Raw genomic sequence first — 21,047 nt, 5'->3', positions numbered from 1 at the left:
AAGCTCGTGTTTGAAACAAACCTGTTGGACTTTAACCTGGTGTTGTAAGACTTCTTACTGTGCTCACCCCAGTCCAACGCCGGCATCTCCACATCATCTATGCTAATGGACATTGATTAACTGCTTTTAGTATAAGTATTGAAGCCACTATAATTTCTTATAATTTTCAAAATTAATGTATCAGGGATTCATTTTTATAAACAGCAAAATAAACTGCAGGTGCCTGAAACATTCAGGTCAGTCAACATCTGTAGAGATAACAGGCCAGTTGACTCTTCATCACTTCTCTCATCAGACACTCCTGTTTTTCCTTCACTTCCAAGGAAGCACAAAAATTGAAAACAAAGACTAAAATGGCACTTTATTTTTTTGCTATGAGTAATATGTCGATCCATCGAGTGTTCCAAGTTTATTAAAACTTGAATTGTCCACAGCAAACATTTTAAGCATCTCTATTTCCATAGGATGCATGCGGCCTGTGATGATCAGGGAATGCAAAGGGCCGCCTAGATCCTCCTTCGCCATTTGCTGCAGGGTTGCAACTGCGATTTTCTGATCATTGGCACCCACTCTGGCCAATCCAACGCAGAGGGTCTCTTCAGTTAATGCTACATAACAGAAAGACAAAACAGCTTCACACATTTGGACATGGCATTAACTATATTCACCAGTTAACAAGACTGAATTTCAGGCCAATGATTTTAACCCAATCTGTCCAGTGTGAATTTGGCGATCGTGTTATTAAAGTAGTTTTAGTGTACATAATGTCTGATTCTGCTCAATGTTGTTGAGTTTCTCTTTTAGGTGACAGAAGTACTGGCCAGAAGCAGGCAGACGTCTTATTAATACAAGCAACTAAGTTTGTATTAAGTCTGTAACAAGCTTTTAAACTGGAAGAATTGAACTGTCCTGCCCAAGAATCAACCTGCTGAGTAAAAGTCCAAATGGATTCATTTCAGAGGTGGGCTGCATAAGTATTTAAACATGAAGTTAAGTACAGGCACTAGATTCAAAGGACACTGAGCACTTATCTTATTTACTTAAAGCTTGTCGTTTTCTTTTTCTGCTCATGTAGGAAAGTGCATGATGGAGATGCAGCCGCTGATTTCTGACATCAGATTCGCTGCATGTCAGGCCAGGTTGTCATGCTTTGCCAATAGATGTCAAAGACATCACCATCTTTAACATTCTTGCTTTGGACCTTTGCCAAGATGCTATAAGGGACATATTATTCATCTCTCTGTCTGAAAGTTTTGTCAATGCCACTTTCACAGGAAACTGGAAGAAGACTTACATCCCATAGTTTTCAACCATCCCCACCGTTCCACCTTTCTAGAATGTAAGATGATGGCTGGTTGCTGACAAAGGATATCCCTCCACTACCCTGAACAGCTCAGGTACGACCATTCGAGCAAAGTTCAATTCCGCCAACTTTCTAGTTAATAATTCAAATACCCTACCAACACTAAGTGAAGACACACAAATTTGATCACTTGGGTAAATCAGTGAAGAATACTTTGTGCCTGTGGACCCAGATTTGATCAAGAAGTCAACATTTTCAGTAGAGAAAAGGCTGAAACAGAAGGAAAAGATACCTCCCCGCTGACAAATATCTTTACAGAGTTAACTTGGAGTATCTACATGTCGTGCAGACTTTTTGCTGATCTTCATGCAAGTCACAATAACAGTGGCTGTACATTAAAAGGTTGTGATACACTTTGGAATATCCTGCGATGCTGTGTAAGTGCGGGTTCTTTCTTTTCAATCAAGGTGAGCTTTGTTGGTTTTGGGATATTGAACACTTTTCCACCTTTTGTTTCTTATTATCAGCACGAAGTATTCTTACATCAGGTAAAGCATCAGGACAGACACTTCACAATCCCCCAAAAATTTGCCTTCATTTATCCAGCTGGTTCGTGATGCAGAGCAAGGCCAGCAGCGCAGATCCAATTCCCATACTGGCTGATGTTATACATGAAGGCCCGTCCCGTCTTCTCAACCTTGCCCCTCGCCTGAGGTGTGGCGATCCTCAGGTTAAATCACCACCAGTCAGCTCTCCCCCTCAAAGGGTAAAGCAGCCTATCATCATCTGGGACTATGACAACTTTACCGTACCTTGATGAGCACTTTTCAAACTGTTTATGATTTACTGCATTGAGTCGCTGCAGTTTTAGAAACAGACTATCTAAACTAATTCACATAGAGTCCTTAGTTGTGTAAATTTCATTGGTTTTGGGTTGTGATGGGACATCATCCTCAGGGGGGGGGGGGGGGGGGGGGGGGGGGGGGTACCAGTAAATTCTAAAAGTTGACTTGTGAAAATTATATTTCCAACTGAAAGAACAACAATCAACAATAAAATTATAGATATTACAGCCTTCCATACTTCAGTTATATCTGTAGACTATTTGGAGGCGTGTAATATTAAAGTGAGATAATGGTGCATGCTGGTATTGATAATACTACTTGGGCCATGTCAGGAAATATCTTTGGCCCCTAAGCCATGAAATCATGAGCGTTTTTTCACTGAGATTGAGAAAAATTACCCTTGAGGTTGCTGTAAACCTAATGAAACAATTTAAAAGTGATTGAGATGACAAACTATTGACCAAAGAGTTGCTGATATCCACAAGGATAATTTTCATTGTCCCAATTTATAAAGAAATTCAGGAGGATGGCAGGCACACAGTATGGTCACAATTCAGCAAAATGCTGGTTGGCGATGGAATGCATGAATGTTTATAAATAAGCAAACAGGATGAGGACCAATCTCAGAAAGTCTGCTTTCTAAAAGAAAGGCGTAGCCACTGATAGGAAATAATGCAAATTCATGTAACTCGGAATAATTAGAGTCGTAATTGTGCAGGCCTTTAATTATCCTAATATAAGTTAGAATAGTAATAGTGCAAAGGCAGAGAAGGGAAAATGTTTCTGAAGTGTAGGCAGGAGGATTTCCTTGATCCGTATGTTTCCAGCTCAGTGAGAAAAGAGGCATTGCTGGTTCTGATTCTGGGAAATGAATGAATTTCAAGTGGACCAAGTATTCATAGGAGGGTCATTTAGAGAAAAATGTTCATAGTATCTTAAGGTTTAGGATAGCTGTTGTGATGAATGTAGGGATTTCAGATATATATTGTATGTAGCTGGTGCAATAATGGTTAGAAGCCTGGGTTAGGGGTGCTGCAGTAATGTTTTCAATAAATCCTGGTTTGAAAGGCAGCTACACTTTGGGCTAGAGGTGCAATTAAAATATCAGAAAAGGAAGATCATAATTCATTCCATCCATGGATATGGTTTGCCGAAGTAGCGCTAATGGAATTTTGTTCATAAAAATTCTACACGGGCAGTGACCCAGGGACGGTATTGAACCCAGGTCCTCGGCGCTGTGAGGCAGCAGTGCTACCACTGCGCCACTGTGCCATCCTCGATTATTTAAGTAGTTAAATGACTGTTCTAACAGCTTAGAACACGCACCAATGAAATCCAGAAGTGGGTGGACTGAAATCATGTTTCCGATATGTCTTGGCTCAGCTGTTAACATTCTGCACTTTATCTCAGGCATGGAGTATGAACCAATGAACTTCTGACGCTCGGGCCACGACCTCTGATCAGGGGAAGAGTGCTACCACTGATCCAAGGTTGTCACACCAGAAACGTGGTCAAGTTTTGATTTCTGACTCTGGTGACGGCCATGAGCTGAGCGGTCACATGCAAGGTGGCTTCTGTATGAGAACACCAAAAACAACCCTTTAACCTCATCAAATGGGCACCAAAACTACCCCCCCCCCCCCACACCCCCCGCCCAGCCTAACCCCTGCAGACCACATCGAAGAAAAATCCATTATATATTGAATGTGAAAGAGCGATCCATCCACCAGGAGGAAAGACGGCAAGGTCGAGGGGAGGAAAAGCTCGACCTAGGAGCCCGCAGCCACACGAGGTGGTACGGAAATGGGAAGGACCGAGTCAATGCAGTTCTCAGCGCAGACCAAAGCGCTGATGGACAAGCTCATGGGCTTTATTACCGCAAAGCGCCAGAGACACAGGGAGGAGCAGAAAAAAGACCTGACAGCGGTCGAGACAGAGGTGGAAACAGCAATGGCCCTCATGAGGGAGGCAATGGCCAAAATAGAGCAGCGGCTGGAGGTCCAAGAATTGAAGACGAGAGACCTGGAGAAAGCTGACACAAGGGGACCGGATATCAACATTGGAGACCGAGGTGGTGAGTCTGATCAAGACCCAGAAGGGCCTGAGGGAAAGCTGATGACCAGGAGAACGGGTCTCGCCACCCGGAGTTAAGAATCGTGGGGCTGCCAGAAAGGATGGAGGGGAGAAACCCCACAGAACACGTCTAGAAGACATTCCCTAGCCCCCGGAGATGGACTGTATCCACAGGGCCTCAACAGCTGCCCAGAGGTGATAATTGTGAAGTTCCACAAATATCAGGATAAGGAGCAGATCCTGAGATGGGCGAAAAGTTTGAAAGGGTGCAAGTGGGAAGGACATTCCATCTTCTTGTACCAAGACATTGGGGCGGACCTGGCCAAGCGCCGCACTAAGTATAGCAGCGTCAAATCCACCCTCTACAAGAGCAAGGTGAGGTTTGGCATGATCTACCCTGCCAGGTTATGGGTCACATACCAGACAAAGGAGTCGTATTTCGACACCCGAGATGACCAACAAATCCATCCAAGATAACGGTCAGGGCAGACAGTAAGAGCACACATGGGTGAGAAGACGGGGTACAAAAGCCAAGAGAAAAAAGACAGGAACGAACGCGGGCAGAGATAGGGAGAAGAGAGGGCAGATGGGGATTAAGTAGGGGAACCATATTGAGAGAGGAGCCGCTACACTAGCGAGTAGGCTGTTGCAAGGGAGTAGTGGAGGAGGCTTCGGTGTGCCTCCTGAGAGGCAGGGAGGGAGGGGTGGAGCACTGGTTGCAACAGGCGACATGTGGAGATGGCGAGAAAGGGGAAGCAGTTGGCGGCCATTTTGAATGGCCCTGGAAATAGGGCAGGTCCAATCGGATAAGGCTAGGCCCCCAAGATGAGAATGGTTAACCCCGCCCCAATTCGTATAGTTACATTAAACATGAGGGGCCACAATGGACCGGTGAAGGATCCAGAGTCCTCACCCATAGACATAGACATAGAACATTACAGCACAGAACAGGCCCTTCGGCCCTCGATGTTGTGCCGAGCAATGATCACCCGACTCAAACCCACGTATCCACCCTATACCCGTAACCCACCCCCCCCCAACCTTACTTTTTAGGACACTACGGGCAATTTAGCATGGCCAATCCACCTAACCCGCACATCTTTGGACTGTGGGAGGAAACCGGAGCACCCGGAGGAAACCCACGCACACACGGGGAGGACGTGCAGACTCCGCACAGACAGTGACCCAGCCGGGAACCGAACCTGGGACCCTGGAGCTGTGAAGCATTTATGCTAACCACCATGCTACCGTGCTGCCATCTTAAGAGTCTGTGGGTCGATGTAGCGTTCCTATAGGAAACACACCAGAGAGAGAGGGACCGACAGCGGGTAAGGAAGGGCTGGGTGGAACATACATTTCATTCATGTTCCGACACAAGGCCGATTTAATTCACGGCGACGAGCACTGTGACGGACCCCGGCGGGGGGGATTCGTTATGGTTTGTGAGACTCTGGAAGGGCCCTGGTAGTTTTGGTAAATATATACGCACTGAACTGGAACGAAGCAGAGCTAGTGAAGAAATCTATGCTGAAATCCCGGACTGAGACACCCACCGACTGATCAAGGGGGTGACTTTAACTGTGTCCAAGACTCAACGTTGGACAGATCTAACCCCAAGACAGGTAACTTGTCAGGCATGGCATGCAAACTAAACACCTTCATGGAGCAGATTGGGGGGGGGGGGGGACGGGACCTGTGGAGGTTCTACCTGTGGGGGTCAAAAGAATTCTCTTTCTTTTCCCACATGCATAAGACCTACTCAAAGATAGACTTTTCTGGTCTCGGGAAATAAGGGTAACAAAGGCGGAATATTCCACCATTGTAATCTCCGATCACGCACCGCATTACATTGATGTGTTGTTGGAGAAGGGACGGGTCCATCCTGTGCAAGAGGGGATGGATGGATTGGGGGGGGGGGGGGGGGGGGAAAGAGAGAGAGAGAGAGAGAGAGAGAGAGAGAAGAGACTGGTTACCCACACTCACATGTTCTGGTCCTGCCCCAGACTCAGGGAATTCTGGATGGTCTTCAAGGCTAAGTCCAAGGTGGTGGGGGTCAGGATGGAGCCATGCCCGTCTGTGGGGATCTTCAGGGTGTCAAAGCACCCAGAGCTCTGGGCAGGAAATAAGGTGGACGCCCTGGCCGTAGCCTCAGTGATCGCCAGGCGGAGATTTCTCCTAGGGTGGAAGTTGGCGGCAGCTCTCCGGACCTTGGAATGGCTCACAGATCTGGCCGAATTCCTGAGGCCAGAAAAATCAAATATGAAATAAGACGGTCTGCAGAGATTCCACACCAGATAGAGCAAATTCACAAGCCTATTTACAGGCATCTTGACAATCAGCAGCCAGCCCCTCTTCTTTTATTTTTTTTGTTCTGTAACTGTTACTTGAAACACCAATAAAAATATTTTCCAAAAAAAGTTTTAATTTCTCATTATCCTTTGTAATCAAAATCTGTTTCTGGAAGAAATATTCTTGCTAAGTATCAGGAAAACAATAGGAAGGGATACTTTCTAAAAATAAATTTAGAGTACCCAATTATTTTTTATCCAATTAAGGGGCAATTTGGTGTGGCCAATCCACCTACCCTGCAGATCTTTGGTTTGTGGGGGCGAAACCCACGCAGACACGGGGTGAATGTGCAAACTCCATACGGACCGTGACCCAGGGCCGGGATTCGAACCCGGGTCCTCAGCGCGGTAGTCCCAGTGCTAACCACTGCGCCACTGTGCTGCCCCGAGGAAGGGATACTTTTAATAACAGTATTTCAATGCAGTTGATTTATTATGAGATCAGCATCACACTAGGAGTTTAAAGCTATAACCTTCCATCACAGGCAAATCACAAAACAATCATTACCACAGACTGTTATTCAATTACCAACCTCGGAGGTACAAATTTCCAAGAGGACAAAGTTGGTAGGAACGCAAATATATTCAATGCTCAGAGAACTGGGTGAAATTATAATCCCAGTATATTACTTTGTCCTTAAATAGACGCAGTGCTAGATCCTGAGTTTGGGTGAACTGAGGAAGCGAGGAAGGTTAAACAGGTTTTCTGTGAATTGCAATAATAGATACAATGTTTGCTCTCGCCGAGGACATCTGTTGAGTTTGACTGTTTATATATAAGACCTCGTATGGTTTAGCGAAGGCAACTAAGTGTATTTTAGAGCATTTAACATTTTCCTAATGAGGCGTAAAGATATTCAGTTGGAAAAGCTGCTGTGTGGTTATGGTTGAATTGTTAATGTAAATTGTGCAATATTTACTGCAGTCTTCGTTTGAAGAGACACTGGATTGAGTAGATATATCTGACAGATAAAACAGATTTCTAAATACAGAGATGCTGAATTTTTAAATGCATGTTAGAGACAGGCACTGTCACTTCCATTATGATTTCTTTTGAAGGCATGGCTGATTCATTTCAATGCGTGAGCCTTTTAATTTGTTTTTTGAGTGGTCAAGCGCACGCAATAATCTAAAGCGGTTGACCAGCGAGTTCTCTGCATGGGAACTTTCAGGTTGCTATGCGTGGCATTTGAACATAGAATTTTCAATTTAAATGCATAAATCAGAAACTAGTTTTATTATCCACCTAAGCATGTTGTGTGAAGAATTAACCATCACTGAAACACATGCAGTCTATCTTCCAAATTGCTTTTTGAATCATTCATCTGTAACTGGTTCATAAAGTCTAAAAGGGTATAGTAGCCTAATAGGTATAGTATGGGATTAGCAATCTATAGGTTGAGAGTTGAAATCCTACTGTGGGAAATTTAATAATTACATCTTATTGGCTTGTGGGCTAGAAGCAGCTGAAATAATAAAAAATGAAAAAATAAAAACCCAACAGTTTCCTATCACTAACAGAACCTGACACCCTTAGGCAGTCTGACTGGCCGTTGACTCCATGTCCAACAATTAATGCCCTCAAGGCAAGTGGTGATGTGCACTATTTGTGGCCACACATAGTTGGTGATCCTTTTAAAAAGAAATCAAAACATATTAGTTCTTCCTAGCTTTTGTAATTCTTTGTATTCATGATCATGGAAAGTAATAGATCAATATTAATGCAAACAAATATTTATTTACTGTACGGGTTGTGGGGAGTTGGAAAAGGAGAAAAGTATTTGTGTGGCAAAATACTAGTGATACTTCAGTGTACCTCCTTGTGAAAAGTTACAGTGATACTAGAATTGGTAGAGGTCTTGGTACCTTCTTTGCTGGAAATGCAGGGAGCAAGATGTTGGAACAAGGTTACTTGCCTGATTCCTTGCTGGGATGCAAGCCACATTGTAATCTAACTATGAGACTTGATGTTGAACATTTATGTTCTTTCAGTGGTGAAATCAGTTCATGCAGTTCAGACCTGGGCCATCAAACATCAAGTTTAGGATTGTATGAACTTCATGAGCCAGTACACACAACCTTTTAGTCACCAGAAGGGCTTAAATGAGAATATAATTTACCAATATATGGATTCAGGCAGGGTTGAAATATTTTTCTGTCATCTGGAGCTTGTGCAATATTTCCAACCTTTCCTTCCTCTCTCCTGCCCAATCCTGTGTCCACCTGTCTTGCCAATCCCCATTTCAATCTCTTCAATTCCATTTCAATGTACCCACCACCTGACCAGTCACCAACAACATTTTGTGTAACTATGATCACAACTTTGCCAGGAAGGATACACAGAGCTTCCCGGAGGAACCGGCTTCTCCGCTGCTGGAGGAGGTGCTGACGGCAAGGGGACCGGAGAAGGGGACAGTGTCAGCGGTATACGGAGCTATGTTGGAAGAGGATAAGGCACCACTGGAGGGGATCAAAGCAAAGTGGGAGGAAGAGTTGGGAGAGGTTATAGAGGAGGGGGTCTGGTGTGAGGTGCTCCAGAGAGTAAATGCCTCCACCTCATGTGCGAGGTTGGGGCTGATACAGCTGAAGGTAGTATACAGAGCACACCTCACGAGGGCAAGGATGAGCCGATTCTTTGAAGGGGTAGAAGATGTGTGTGAACGTTGCGGGTGGGGCCCCGCTAATCACGTTCATATGTTTTGGTCCTGTCCAAAGTTTGGGGAGTACTGGAAGGATGTGTTTAGGGTAATTTCCAAGGTGGTGCATGTGAAACTAGACCCGGGTCCCCGGGAGGCCATATTCGGGGTGTCGGACCAGCCAGGGTTGGAAACGGATGCGGAGGCAGATATCGTAGCCTCCGCCTCGTTGATCGCCCGAAGGTGGATCCTGTTGGGTTGGAGGGCAGCCTCTCCACCCTGTGCCCTGGCGTGGCGGGGAGACCTGTTGGAATACTTGACCCGTGAGAAGGTTAAGATCGAACTGAGGGGCAGCTCGGAGGGGTTCTACAAGTCATGGGCACTATTTATTATGCACTTTCAAGAACTGGATAACATCGAACATTAGTTGGGGGGGATGGGTGGGTGGGTTGGGGGGGAGAGGGCTATGTATGTTAAAGATGGCTATGGGTAATCCCTGATTCCTTTCTTGTCATTTGTTTATGTTAACATGCGGGCTGATGTTTGGGGGTTGGTGGGAGGATGGGAATGTTGTTATTGTTATGGGGTTTGATATATTTGTTGTGGATTATTGTTTGTTGTTGGTGGGTGTAAATTTGGGAGAAAAATTGTGAAAAAGGAGAATAAAAATATTAAAAAAAAAAAACTATGATCACGTGTTATTCTTCTCCACCTGCCTTTGACACAATTAACCATACCAAGCTCCATCACCATCTTTCCTCTGCGGGGTTGTCATTTCATGATTTTATTCTCCTCTCAGCACTGACAGAAAATCTATTGCACTGATGTCCTCTCCTGTACTCAGTCTCCTCTGGTGACCACCAATGTTTATTCCTAGCTCCCTCCTAATCTATAATGATATAGTACCCTGAGCAACATTATTCAGAAGTATAGGATCAGTTTTACTACTCCAGTACCACTAGTGATAAAGCGTTAGCGAGCTTACTCTCACACTTTGGGTCACCCTCCTTAAATTTCTTTGTCTTACAATATGCCTCTCACCTTCAAATCAGCCTTAAAACCTACTTATTTGATAATACTTTCCTTATTTCCCCTGGGCTCCCTTCTATTTCTCCAAACTGTGACGAACCTTGGGCTCTTTTTGTTACATTACTGGTGCTATATAAATGCAAGCTGTTGTTATTTCAGAAGGGAATAAGGACAGAAAGGAGGTCGATGGATGATATGAAAATAGGGTTATGTTGTCAGACGTCTTGGAGAAATGATAAGAAACATAGAAAATAAGAGCAGTACCCTCAAGATTTGGGGGCAGTGGAGGCGACATAGGGGAGAAGTGGGGGGCTCGATGGAGGCTCCGTTAAGGGGGAACCATAGGTTCGTCCCGGGGAACATGGATGGGGGATTTCGGGGATGGTATAGAGCGGGCATTAGACAGCTGAAGGACCTGTTTATCGACGGAAGGTTTGCGAGCCTGGGGGAGTTGGAAGAGAAATTTGGGCTCCCGCCGGGAAACATGTTTAGATATCTGCAGGTAAAGGCATTTGCTAGACGGCAGGTGGAGGGATTCCCTGCGCTCCCCGCGAAGGGGGTGAGTGACAGGGTGCTCTCGGGGGTCTGGGTCGGGGAGGGGAAGATATCCGATATCTACAAGCTTATGCAGGAGAAGGAAGAGGCGTCAGTAGAGGAGCTGAAAACGAAGTGGGAGGGGGAACTGGGGGAACAGATCGAAGACGGGACATGGGCTGATGCCCTGGAGAGGGTAAATTCTTCCTCCTCGTGTGCGCGGCTTAGCCTCATCCAATTCAAGGTGCTGCATAGGGCCCACATGACTGGGACGAGGATGAATAGGTTCTTTGGGGGTGAAGATAGGTGTGCCAGGTGCTCGGGGAGTCCAGCGAACCATGCCCATATGTTCTGGGCATGCCCGGCATTGGAGGAGTTCTGGAAGGGGGGTGGCGAGGACGGTGTCAAGGGTGGTGGGATCCAGGGTCAAGCCAGGATGGGGACTCGCGATCTTTGGGGTTGGGGTAGAGCCGGGAGTGCAGGAGGCGAAAGAGGCCGGTGTGCTGGCCTTTGCGTCCCTAGTAGCCCGGCGAAGGATTTTGCTACAGTGGAAGGACGCGAGGCCCCCAAGCGTGGAGACCTGGATCAATGACATGGCGGGCTTTATTAAGCTTGAGAAGGTTAAATTCGCCCTGAGAGGATCGGTGCAAGGGTTCTTTAAACGGTGGCAACCTTTCCTCGACTTTCTGGCTCAACGATAGGGTACTGGGACAGTAGCAGCAGCAACCCGGGGGGGGGGGGGGGGGGGGGGGGGGGGTGGGTGGGGGGGGGGGGGGGGCGTTGATTATGTTAGCTTATTTTATTTAAATTTGATTTATCTAATTTTAATTTATGGTTAAGTTCTCTTGTTTGGGGGGGGGGGTGGGGGAATGTGATACATGTGATGTTACGGTATGGGGGGAATTGTGGGTGTTATGGGGCTGTTAGTTGCATATTACTGCTTTTTGCTATACTTTTTGTTATATTTTCTGCAAAAAATTCCAATAAAAAAAATTTAAAAAAAAAAAAAAAAAAAAAAAAAAAAAAAGAAAATAAGAGCAGGAGGAGGCCATTTGACCCTTTGAGGCTTCTCCACCATTCATTATGATCATGGCTGGCCATCAGGTTCAACACCCCGATCCCGCCTTCCCCCATATCCTTTGATCCATTTAGTCCATATCTAATTCCTTCTTGAAATTACACAACGTTTTGGCCTCAACTACTTTTTGTGGTAGCAAATTCCACAGATTCACCACTCGTTGGGTGAAGAAATTTCTCCTTACCTCAGTCCTAAAAGGTTTACATACCCTTTATCCTCAAACTATGACCCCTAGGACTGGACTCCCCCACCATCAGCAAAATTATTTCTGAATCTACCCTATCTAATCCTGTTGGAACCTTGTAAGATTCTATGAGATGCCCTCTCACTCTTCTAAACTCCAATGAATATAATCCTAACCAATTTAGTCTCTCCTCATTTGACAGTCCCGCCATCGCAGGAATCAGCCTGGTAAATCTTTTGCTGCACTCCCTCCACAGCAAGAACATCCTTCCTCAGATAAGGATACCAAAACTGCACATAATATTCCAGATATCGCCTCACCAATGCCCTATACAATTGCAGTATAACATTCCTATCCTGTACTCAAATCCTCGCGCTTTGCAGGCCAACATACCGTTTGCCTTCTTTACTGCCTACTGTACCTGTGCACTTACTTTCAGCAACTGTTGCACGAGGACACCAAGGTCTCGGTGAGTTATCTCACCTCTCTCAATTTACACCCATTCAAATAATAATCTGCCTTCCTATTTTTGCTACCAAAGCGGATAACCTCACATTTATCCACATTTTTACTGCACCTGCCGACGAGCAATCAACGAGGCGAAGACTAAAATATCTGCCCTGCACCCATCTGCAGTCCAGGCCGGTCTGACACCTTGAATATGGCTTCTAGAGGACCGGGCTTCACGTCCAAATGTAAAACCACCAAAATGGTGCTGAACACCGTTCTCTAAAGCCTTTCCAGCTTCTGGCAGGACCAAAACATATGAACATGATTTGCGGGGCCCCTCCACATCACTAACAGACATTCTCCACCCCCTCGAACAGCCGGCTCATCCTAGATTTTGTAAGGTGTGCCCTGTACACCATCTTCAGCTGTATCAGCCTCAGCCTCTTGCACAAAGTCAGGGCATTTACCCTTCGCAGCACCTCACGCCACAATCCCTCTTCCAGAGCCGCCCCCAACTCTTCCTCCCACTTCGCCTTAACCCCTCCATGGACACCCTACCCCACATCCTCCTCCAAAATCCTCCTGTAAATCGCCGAAATGCCCTCCCCACTCAACAGCACTGCCTCCAACAAGAAGGAGGCAGGTGCTATTGGGAAGATTAGGAAGACCTTCCTCCCAAAGTCCCACACCTGTATCTACCTGAAACTTTTGGCCCGCGCCAGCCCAAACCTCACGCCCAGACTCGCAAATTGCCTCCCCAGAAACAGATCCTTCATTTCCTTGAACCTTGCATCCATCCTCCCTTGCTCAAACTCATGATTCCCCCTAATCGGCATCTCCCCTGACCCAGCTCCCAACCTAAAATGCTGCCTAAACTGCCTCCAGATCTTCAGCACGGCCACCACCACTGGACTCACCGAATATATCTCTGGGGCTGTTGCCAGCGCCTGCAACCTCCTGCAAGAGCCCGCCTCCATCCTTGCCCAAAATCCCCCACCTCCCTATTCCATCCCGCCATCCCCCTTGCAGTATCACCTTCCTAATCCTAACCACATTCCCTGCCCAAACAACAAGGAGATCAGCCTGTCCAACCCCACTAAAATCGACATGGGCAAAAAAGACCGGCAGGCACTGAAACAAGGACAAGAATCGTGGTAAAACATTCCTCTTTACTGCCTGTACACGGTCCGCCAACGACAGGGAGAAATTGTCCCACCTCAACAAGTCAGCCTTCATCCTCCCCACCAAACTAGTGAAATCAAACTTCTGAAGCCCTGCCCAATCTCGGGCCACTTGCAACCCCAAATACTTAAAGTGAGACGCTGCCAGATAAAATGGCAGCCCCCACCTCCCCCCACTGCTCCCACAGGGGAGACCATAAAGTACTCACTTTTTCCTATATTCAATTTGTCCCCTGGAAACGTCCCAAATCTCTGAAGCAACCCCATCATGCTCCTCACCGAAGAGCTCGGCTCCGAAATATACAAGTCAACGGCATTTAAGGACACCCTATGCTCCACTCCCCTCACTAACCCCTTCCACAATCCCGAGCTCCTCAGCGCAATGGCCAAGGGATTTATAGCCAATGCAAACAGAAGGGGGGACATGGGACATCCCTGCCTCGTATCCCAGTGCAACCCAAATACCCTGAATTCATGCTATGCATGTGCATATAACAGCTGCACCCATGCCACAAATTTCGGCCCAATCCCAAATTTCTCCAATACCGCCATCAAATGACTCCACACCACCCGATGAAATGAAAAATGAAAATTGCTTACTGTCACAAGTAGGCTTCAAATGAAGTTACTGTGAAAAGCCCCTAGTCACCACATTCTGACAGCTGTTCGGGGAGGCTGGTACAGGAATTGAACAGTGCTGCTGGCCTGCCTTGGTCTGCTTTAAAAGCCAGCTCTTTAGCTCTGTGCTAAACCAGCCCCTTCACAGCATCCAATGCCACGACCAGCTCCGTCTCCCTTCATTTCTGCGGAGAAAGCACCACATTCAACAGCTTCCGCACATTTATGGACAACCATTTTCCCTTTAAAAAACTCTGTCTGAACCTCCCCAATCACCTTCAGAAGGCACACCTCTAACCGTAATGCCAACACATTGGCCACTACATTCAGCAGAGATATGGGCCTGTATGACTCACACTCCACCGGATTCCTGTCCTTCTTAAGCAACACGAAATGGTGGCCTGCCCCACAGTTTGCGGCACGGACACCCCTGTCCATCGCATCCTCGAACATTCCCACCATCCCCGGCATCAGCCTATCCTTAAATCTTTTTAAAAATTTGACTGGGAATGCACCTGGCCCCGCCGCCTTCCTCCACCTTCACCTCCTCCTCCACCCCTGCCCATCTCCACCTCCTGCAACCTCGGGCATCTGGCCCCGCCGCCTTCCCTGCCTGCAGCCTCCCAATCGCCACCTTCACCTCCTCCACCCCTGCCCATCTCCACCTCCCGCAACCTCGGGCATCTGGCCCCGCTGCCTTCCCTGCCTGCAGCCTCCCAATCGCCACCTTCACCTCCTCCACCCCTGCCCATCTCCACCTCCTGCAACCTCGGGCATCTGGCCCCGCCGCCTACCCTGCCTGCAGCCTCCAAATCGCCACCTTCACCTCCTCCACCCCTGCCCATCTCCACCTCCCGCAACCTCGGGCATCTGGCCCCGCCGCCTACCCTGCCTGCAGCCTCCCAATCGCCACCTTCACCTCCTCCACCCCTGCCCATCTCCACCTCCCGCAACCTCGGGCATCTGGCCCCGCCGCCTTCCCTGCCTGCAGCCTCCCAATCGCCACCTTCACCTCCTCCACCCCTGCCCATCTCCACCTCCCGCAACCTCGGGCATCTGGCCCCGCCGCCTTCCCTGCCTGCAGCCTCCCAATCGCCACCTTCACCTCCTCCACCCCTGCCCATCTCCACCTCCCGCAACCTCGGGCATCTGGCCCCGCCGCCTTCCCTGCCTGCAGCCTCCCAATCGCCACCTTCACCTCCTCCACCCCTGCCCATCTCCACCTCCCGCTACCTCAGGCATCTGGCCCCGCCGCCTTCCCTGCCTGCAGCCTCCCAATCGCCACCTTCACCTCCTCCACCCCTGCCCATCTCCACCTCCGCAACCTCGGGCATCTGGCCCCGCCGCCTTCCCTGCCTGCAGCCTCCCAATCGCCACCTTCACCTCCTCCACCCCTGCCCATCTCCACCTCCCGCTACCTCGGCACTCTAGCCCACCCAGAAACTCCTTCATCACCCGCTCCTCCTCTGGTGGCTCCCACTTATCAAGTCCCTATAGAAATCCTCAAACACCTTATTAATCTGTTCCGGAGCCACCGCCAACTCTCCCGTCCTGTCCCGCACTATCTCCCTCGCCACAGCCTCCCTATGGAGCTGACCTGCCAACATACCACCCTGCCTTCTCCCCATACTTATAGACAGTCCCCGTCACCCTTCTCAACTGACGCACCGCTTTCGATATTCTGAAACTAAATTCCAAACACAGTTTCCACGTGACATTCAAGATCTAAAATAAGCCAAATCAGGTTGCCAGATTTTCACACCCCAAACTTGCCATAGGACATGGGGAACTTTAATTATCTCACAGGCTAATTATGCACAATGAAACAAGAACACAGTACAAATTGTAGCTATTGCTGATGTCCTTGGAGCGTGTCTAAGGAGAAATATTGCACAAAATAATTCTTAATTCTTCTTCGACCATCTTCCAGCTGCAGAAAACAAGCATCTTTTTAACTTTGTTGATAAAGGTGCGCTCCTGTACAATCTGAATTCTAAACACGGCAACAGTTATACTCACCTAGCTCCTCTCCTTCGTCTCTTTGCTTTTTGATGATTTCCAGCAGCTGCTCTGCAGCCTCACTTACAGACATGAACCTGGGAGGTTCAAAGATCTTCTTTCCCCTGAAAATAAATATTCACCATTAAAATACATTTTCCCTGATGACTTCCGGTGGTGGCATGTAGGAGGAGGTCGCACGTTGGATGGCTCCTGCTCGAGGCTTGATTTTCTAGAATTTATGCCCAGTCCCAGGGGAAATTTCTGGTTAAATAAGTGCAGGACGACACAAGGAAGAAAGATGTCCAAAACCCAAAAGAAAGCTGCTGTGAAGATGGGGGCGAATGTGGGTTCGCTGTTGAGTGGAAGGGTTGACTCAGCAATTGGAAAGATGGCGGAGGCTGGGTCGCTGGGCAAGACCGCAGTGCTCCCGGCAGAAAAGATGACCGAGATGATGGTTGTGGAACTTCAAAAATAGTTCGCAAAGCACATGGAGGTGATGAGGAAGGAGATGATGGCAGCATTGAAGGTTCTGGTGGAGGAGGCGATTGCCCCGGTGAAGGTGGCGGTGTCGAGGGCATCGGCCGAGGAGCGGGAGCAGGGTGAGAAACTGAAGGGAGTGGAAGAGGCCTTGTCACAACACAGTGATCAACTCACCTCGATGGGCGAGGAGCTGCAGAAGGTGGTGGAGGGCAACAAAGGTCTGTGAGCCAAAGTAGAGGACCTGGAAAACAGATCTAGGCGGCAAAATCTGAGGATAGTGGGCCTGCCCAAAGGGGTGGAGGGCTCGAGGCCGACTGAGTATTTTGCCAAGATGTTGGCGGGGCTGTTGGGGGAGGGGGAAGATCCCTCTAGGTACGAACTGGATCAGGCTCATAGGGCGTGGAAGCATAAACCAAAGGCGAATGAGCTGCCAAGAGCAGTGATTATTTGTTCCATAGGTACCGCGTGAAGGAGAAGGCCCTGTGTTGGGCAAAGCGGAAGCAGAAGGTGCAGTGGGCTGGAGATGGTATACGTGTATACCAGGACTTAACTGTGGAGCTGGCGAGGAGGCAGGCGGCCTTCAGACGAGTTAAGATGGCACTATATAACAGCAGGGTGCGGTTCGGCATAGTGTACGCAGCTAAGTTGAGGGTGACCTACAACTCCAAAGACTTTTATTTCAAGACGGTTTAAAGTGGCTGAGGCATTTGTGAAAGCAGAAGGACTGGGGCAGAAGTGAGAAATGGGGCTGAGGATTGGTCTTGGACTGAGGGTAGGGAGGGTGGAGGAGTGTATGTAGCTCTATTTTTCCCTGCATGTTGTTTTATGTGCTAAATGAGTTGACATTGCCTATTTGGACAAGGTAAGAGTTGGGATATTCTTTTGCAATGATGGTTCTTTGGGGTTTGTGTGTTTTTACTGGGGTTGTGTGTTGAAGAGGATTTCTTCATTTTCCTGGGACCGGGCAGCGGGGAGGTGATTGGAGAGTGAGGCCTGGGCAGGGACCTCCACACTGGCTAGCTCAAGCATGAAGGAAGTGTTTCACAATTCATGAGGGCTGTTTATTATGCACTTCCGAGAATTGGTTGCCATTGAACATTAGGGAGGGGGGGAGGGGGGATTGGCGTTATTGTTGTTTTTGGTTACACTGTTTACGGATTGTTAATTTGTGGGTTTTTTTCAACCTAGAATGTACGGGTGGATGTTTTGATCTGTATATTGAGCGGGGGACCGTTTGTGTGTGGGGCTTTGTTATTGGTTTGTGTGTGGGTTTTTGTTTGTTTTTTCTTTGGTTGTTGAATGGTGAAAATTTTGAAAATTAGGAGAATAAAAAGATTTAAAAAAAAAATACATTTCCCCTTTCTTTTCCATAATTAATGCTCTATCTTCCTGCATTCATCTCATCTTCATCAATAAAAAGTTATGGAAAATTATCAAGACAGGAAATATTTCTCTTGCTCACTTTGAAATAAAAGAGGAATGTCTTGGTTGGTATAAGATTTTGCTTTTAAAATGTAGATTTGTTTAAAAAATCAGGGCCGGGATTCTCCCCTACCCGGCGGGGCAGGGGGTCCCGGCGTGTCGGAGTGGCGTGAACCACTCCGGCGTCGGGCCGCCCCAAAGGTGCGGAATTCTCCACACCTTTAGGGGCCAAGCCCTTACATTGAGGGGCTAGGCCCGCGCCGGAGTGGTTCCCATTCCACCGGCTGGCGTGAACGGCCTTTGGCGCCACGCCAGCCAGGGCCGAAAGGACTTCGCCGGCCTGCGTAGGTCCGCGCATGCGCCGGAACGTCAGCGGCTGCTGACGTCATACTGGCGCATGCGCAGGGGAGGGGGTCTCTTCCACCGCCATGGTGAAGACCATGGCGAAGGCGGAAGAAAAAGATGCCCCCACGGCACAGGCCCACCCGCCGATCGGTGGACCCTGATCGCGGGCCAGGCCCCCGTGGGGGCACTCCCCGTGGTCAGATCGCCCCGAATCCTCCCCAGGACCCCAGAGCCCGCCGGCGCCGCCAATCCCGCCGGTCAGGTAGGTGGTTTAATCCACGCCAGCGGGAGAGGCCTGTCAGCGGCGAGACTTCGGCACATCGCGGGCCAGAGAATCACCGTGAGGGGCCCGCCGACCGGCGCGATTACCGCCCCCGCCGAATCTCGGGGGCGGAGAATTCGGGGCACGGCAGAGGCGGGATGGACCTGGGGGGTCGGAGAATCCCGCCCCAAATCTTTTTTGAAAAGTTGAATTTTCACCTTTGTTTAAAAAGGAATTATATAAAATATTTTAAGAGACTGTATTTGGTTTTGAGACATAAACCGATTAATCTTGTAACACAATAGGTGTAACAAAAGATAAGCTTTGGTAAGGAAAAGGAAATATGAACTTTACAGTTCAATGAAAATTGAAAAACTGAATTAATTCTTTAGACAAATAATCAAATTAAGATGTAAATGTCAAATAATGAACACCCTGCAACAAATTTCATTTCTGGCTTTGTCTCTTCATTTGCTTCCGAGCCTCAGCAGCAAAGCTGTAATTTTAGATACCAATGTTCCCCCAAACAAATTATGTTACAAAAGAATGACAGCATATCACCTGGTAATTCACTGGGGAAATATGTGGGATACTGAGCCAAGTTAAATTGGGAAGGACCTAGTCATCTGCGTTGAGTTAAGAAATTCAACTAGAGTGACAGTGGACTTAGAGAGTCTGGTTAGAGTGCAAGTGAACAATGGAACAAGTACAAATGGAAGCACTGTATTGAGTTGAACTGTGATTACCTCACCACCATTGTCCATAAAAAAACTGGCCACTCAGGCAAGGCACCAGAGAGCCATGAGTGGTCATAGAACCACAAAAGCGTATTGAATTATTCCCTTCAGAACAGAAGAACGAGGAAGACTTACAGCAAGTAGAGAAAAATAAAACATAAGTTATACAAAATAATCTAAATATTTATGAACTGATCTTAATTTGGTAATTAAAGCTAAAGTAAAATATTTCTAATATAATACTTTATTTTAAAAACAATTGCTTCTGTCCAGTCAAGGTTTACAAATTTGTGACAGACTGAGGTCGTAATTTGTAATGAACACTTACACTGAAGCATCACTCTTCGCTGAAGGACTAGATCCAAATCAAAAAGCAAGCTAACTAGATTGCCATCCAAAATAAACACAATTGAAGTATACATTTCAACTGCTGGATGGTTTCCAGTCTGTCTGCAATTTCTTTTTAAAGAACATGAGAACATACAGTTGCCTTTCACTTTAGTGTGAACCTGCTGAGCATTCCACGTCTAAACTAACTAAAAGCCCACACCATTTTCTGGCAAGAAAAACTGTGTCAAGTCTAAAAGATACTTTGTTTAATTCATGTTAACTTCTAATAACAAACTGTAATAGTCTGTACATTATACTGGGGAAGAAATAAGGCAAATTTAATGCACTGGATGAAGAGTTCAAAAAATAATTAGGACGTCCAGTGGCGCGATGTGAGGGGAAAACGCACAACAAGGTGGCTCCTGCTGGAAAGCTGATCTTTTTGCCCTTTCTTCTGGCGCCATGGATCTTTTACCTTGCAGAAATTTCTGAAATTTAATGGGGAAGAGTTCTTCCTTTGAGATGCCCAAGGGAGGCAGAGTCAAGAAAAATTTAAGCTGAAATCCGTCTACTGATTCTAAAATCTCTCAGGATTCATCTGGAGGTAAGATGGTGGAGGTAGCTTCTTCCTCTCTGACCTCTCCACTAATGGCCGAGGCTCTTACCAGTATTTTGGCGAGTGAGTTTTATAAACATCAACAAAATGGTTAACAAATTGATATCTGCTTTTATCTGGGCAGGTAAGAATCCCAGAACCTGTAGCATTCTTCTGCAAAGGGACAGACAAACAGGGAATTTGCCATCCTGAATTTGTTTTATTACTGAGCTGCTAACATCCCAAAAAGTGTTGTGGATCAGTGACCCCAATTCTATTTGTGGCAAAATTCCGTATTCTTCCGTTGGGTTTTCAACATCCTCTAATTATCACAACTTTATTGGAGACCGTTCAGATAAATTTCCCCCCCAAAATGGAGTGAAAAGGACCAAATAAACAAAAGCTCTAGCAGGAGCCATCCAATGTGCGACCGCCATCTAAATGTCAGCCAGAACTCCTCCACCTTCCTCCTTGTTAAAGAGGATTTTATCCGTGGCTCAGTCTGGCGAGGGGTCAATTCAGACCCATGTGGCCATACCCCTCCCGATTAATCCTAAGAATCTGCAGAATCCCTACAGTGCATAAGGAGGCTATTT

At 47.3% G+C, this 21,047-nt stretch overlaps 1 protein-coding gene across 1 annotated transcript in view; it reads right to left on the bottom strand.

Annotated features, from left to right (window-relative positions):
- Window positions 1–335: 335 nt before the first annotated feature.
- The window catches only part of dph5 (diphthamide biosynthesis 5), a 100,808-nt gene continuing 80,096 nt past the window's right edge, over window positions 336–21,047 (bottom strand). The window contains exons 6-7 of the mRNA XM_038794746.1: window positions 16,299–16,402; window positions 336–608 (exon numbers count right to left, since the gene is read on the bottom strand). Coding sequence (XP_038650674.1) covers window positions 373–608; window positions 16,299–16,402 — 340 coding nt within the window. The 3' untranslated portion in view covers window positions 336–372. The remainder of the gene's footprint in view (window positions 609–16,298; window positions 16,403–21,047) is intronic.

The sequence above is a fragment of the Scyliorhinus canicula genome, chromosome 4 (assembly GCF_902713615.1).
Source record: "Scyliorhinus canicula chromosome 4, sScyCan1.1, whole genome shotgun sequence".
Lineage (NCBI taxonomy): Eukaryota > Metazoa > Chordata > Chondrichthyes > Carcharhiniformes > Scyliorhinidae > Scyliorhinus > Scyliorhinus canicula.
This window is presented reverse-complemented; position numbering and strand designations above follow the sequence as displayed.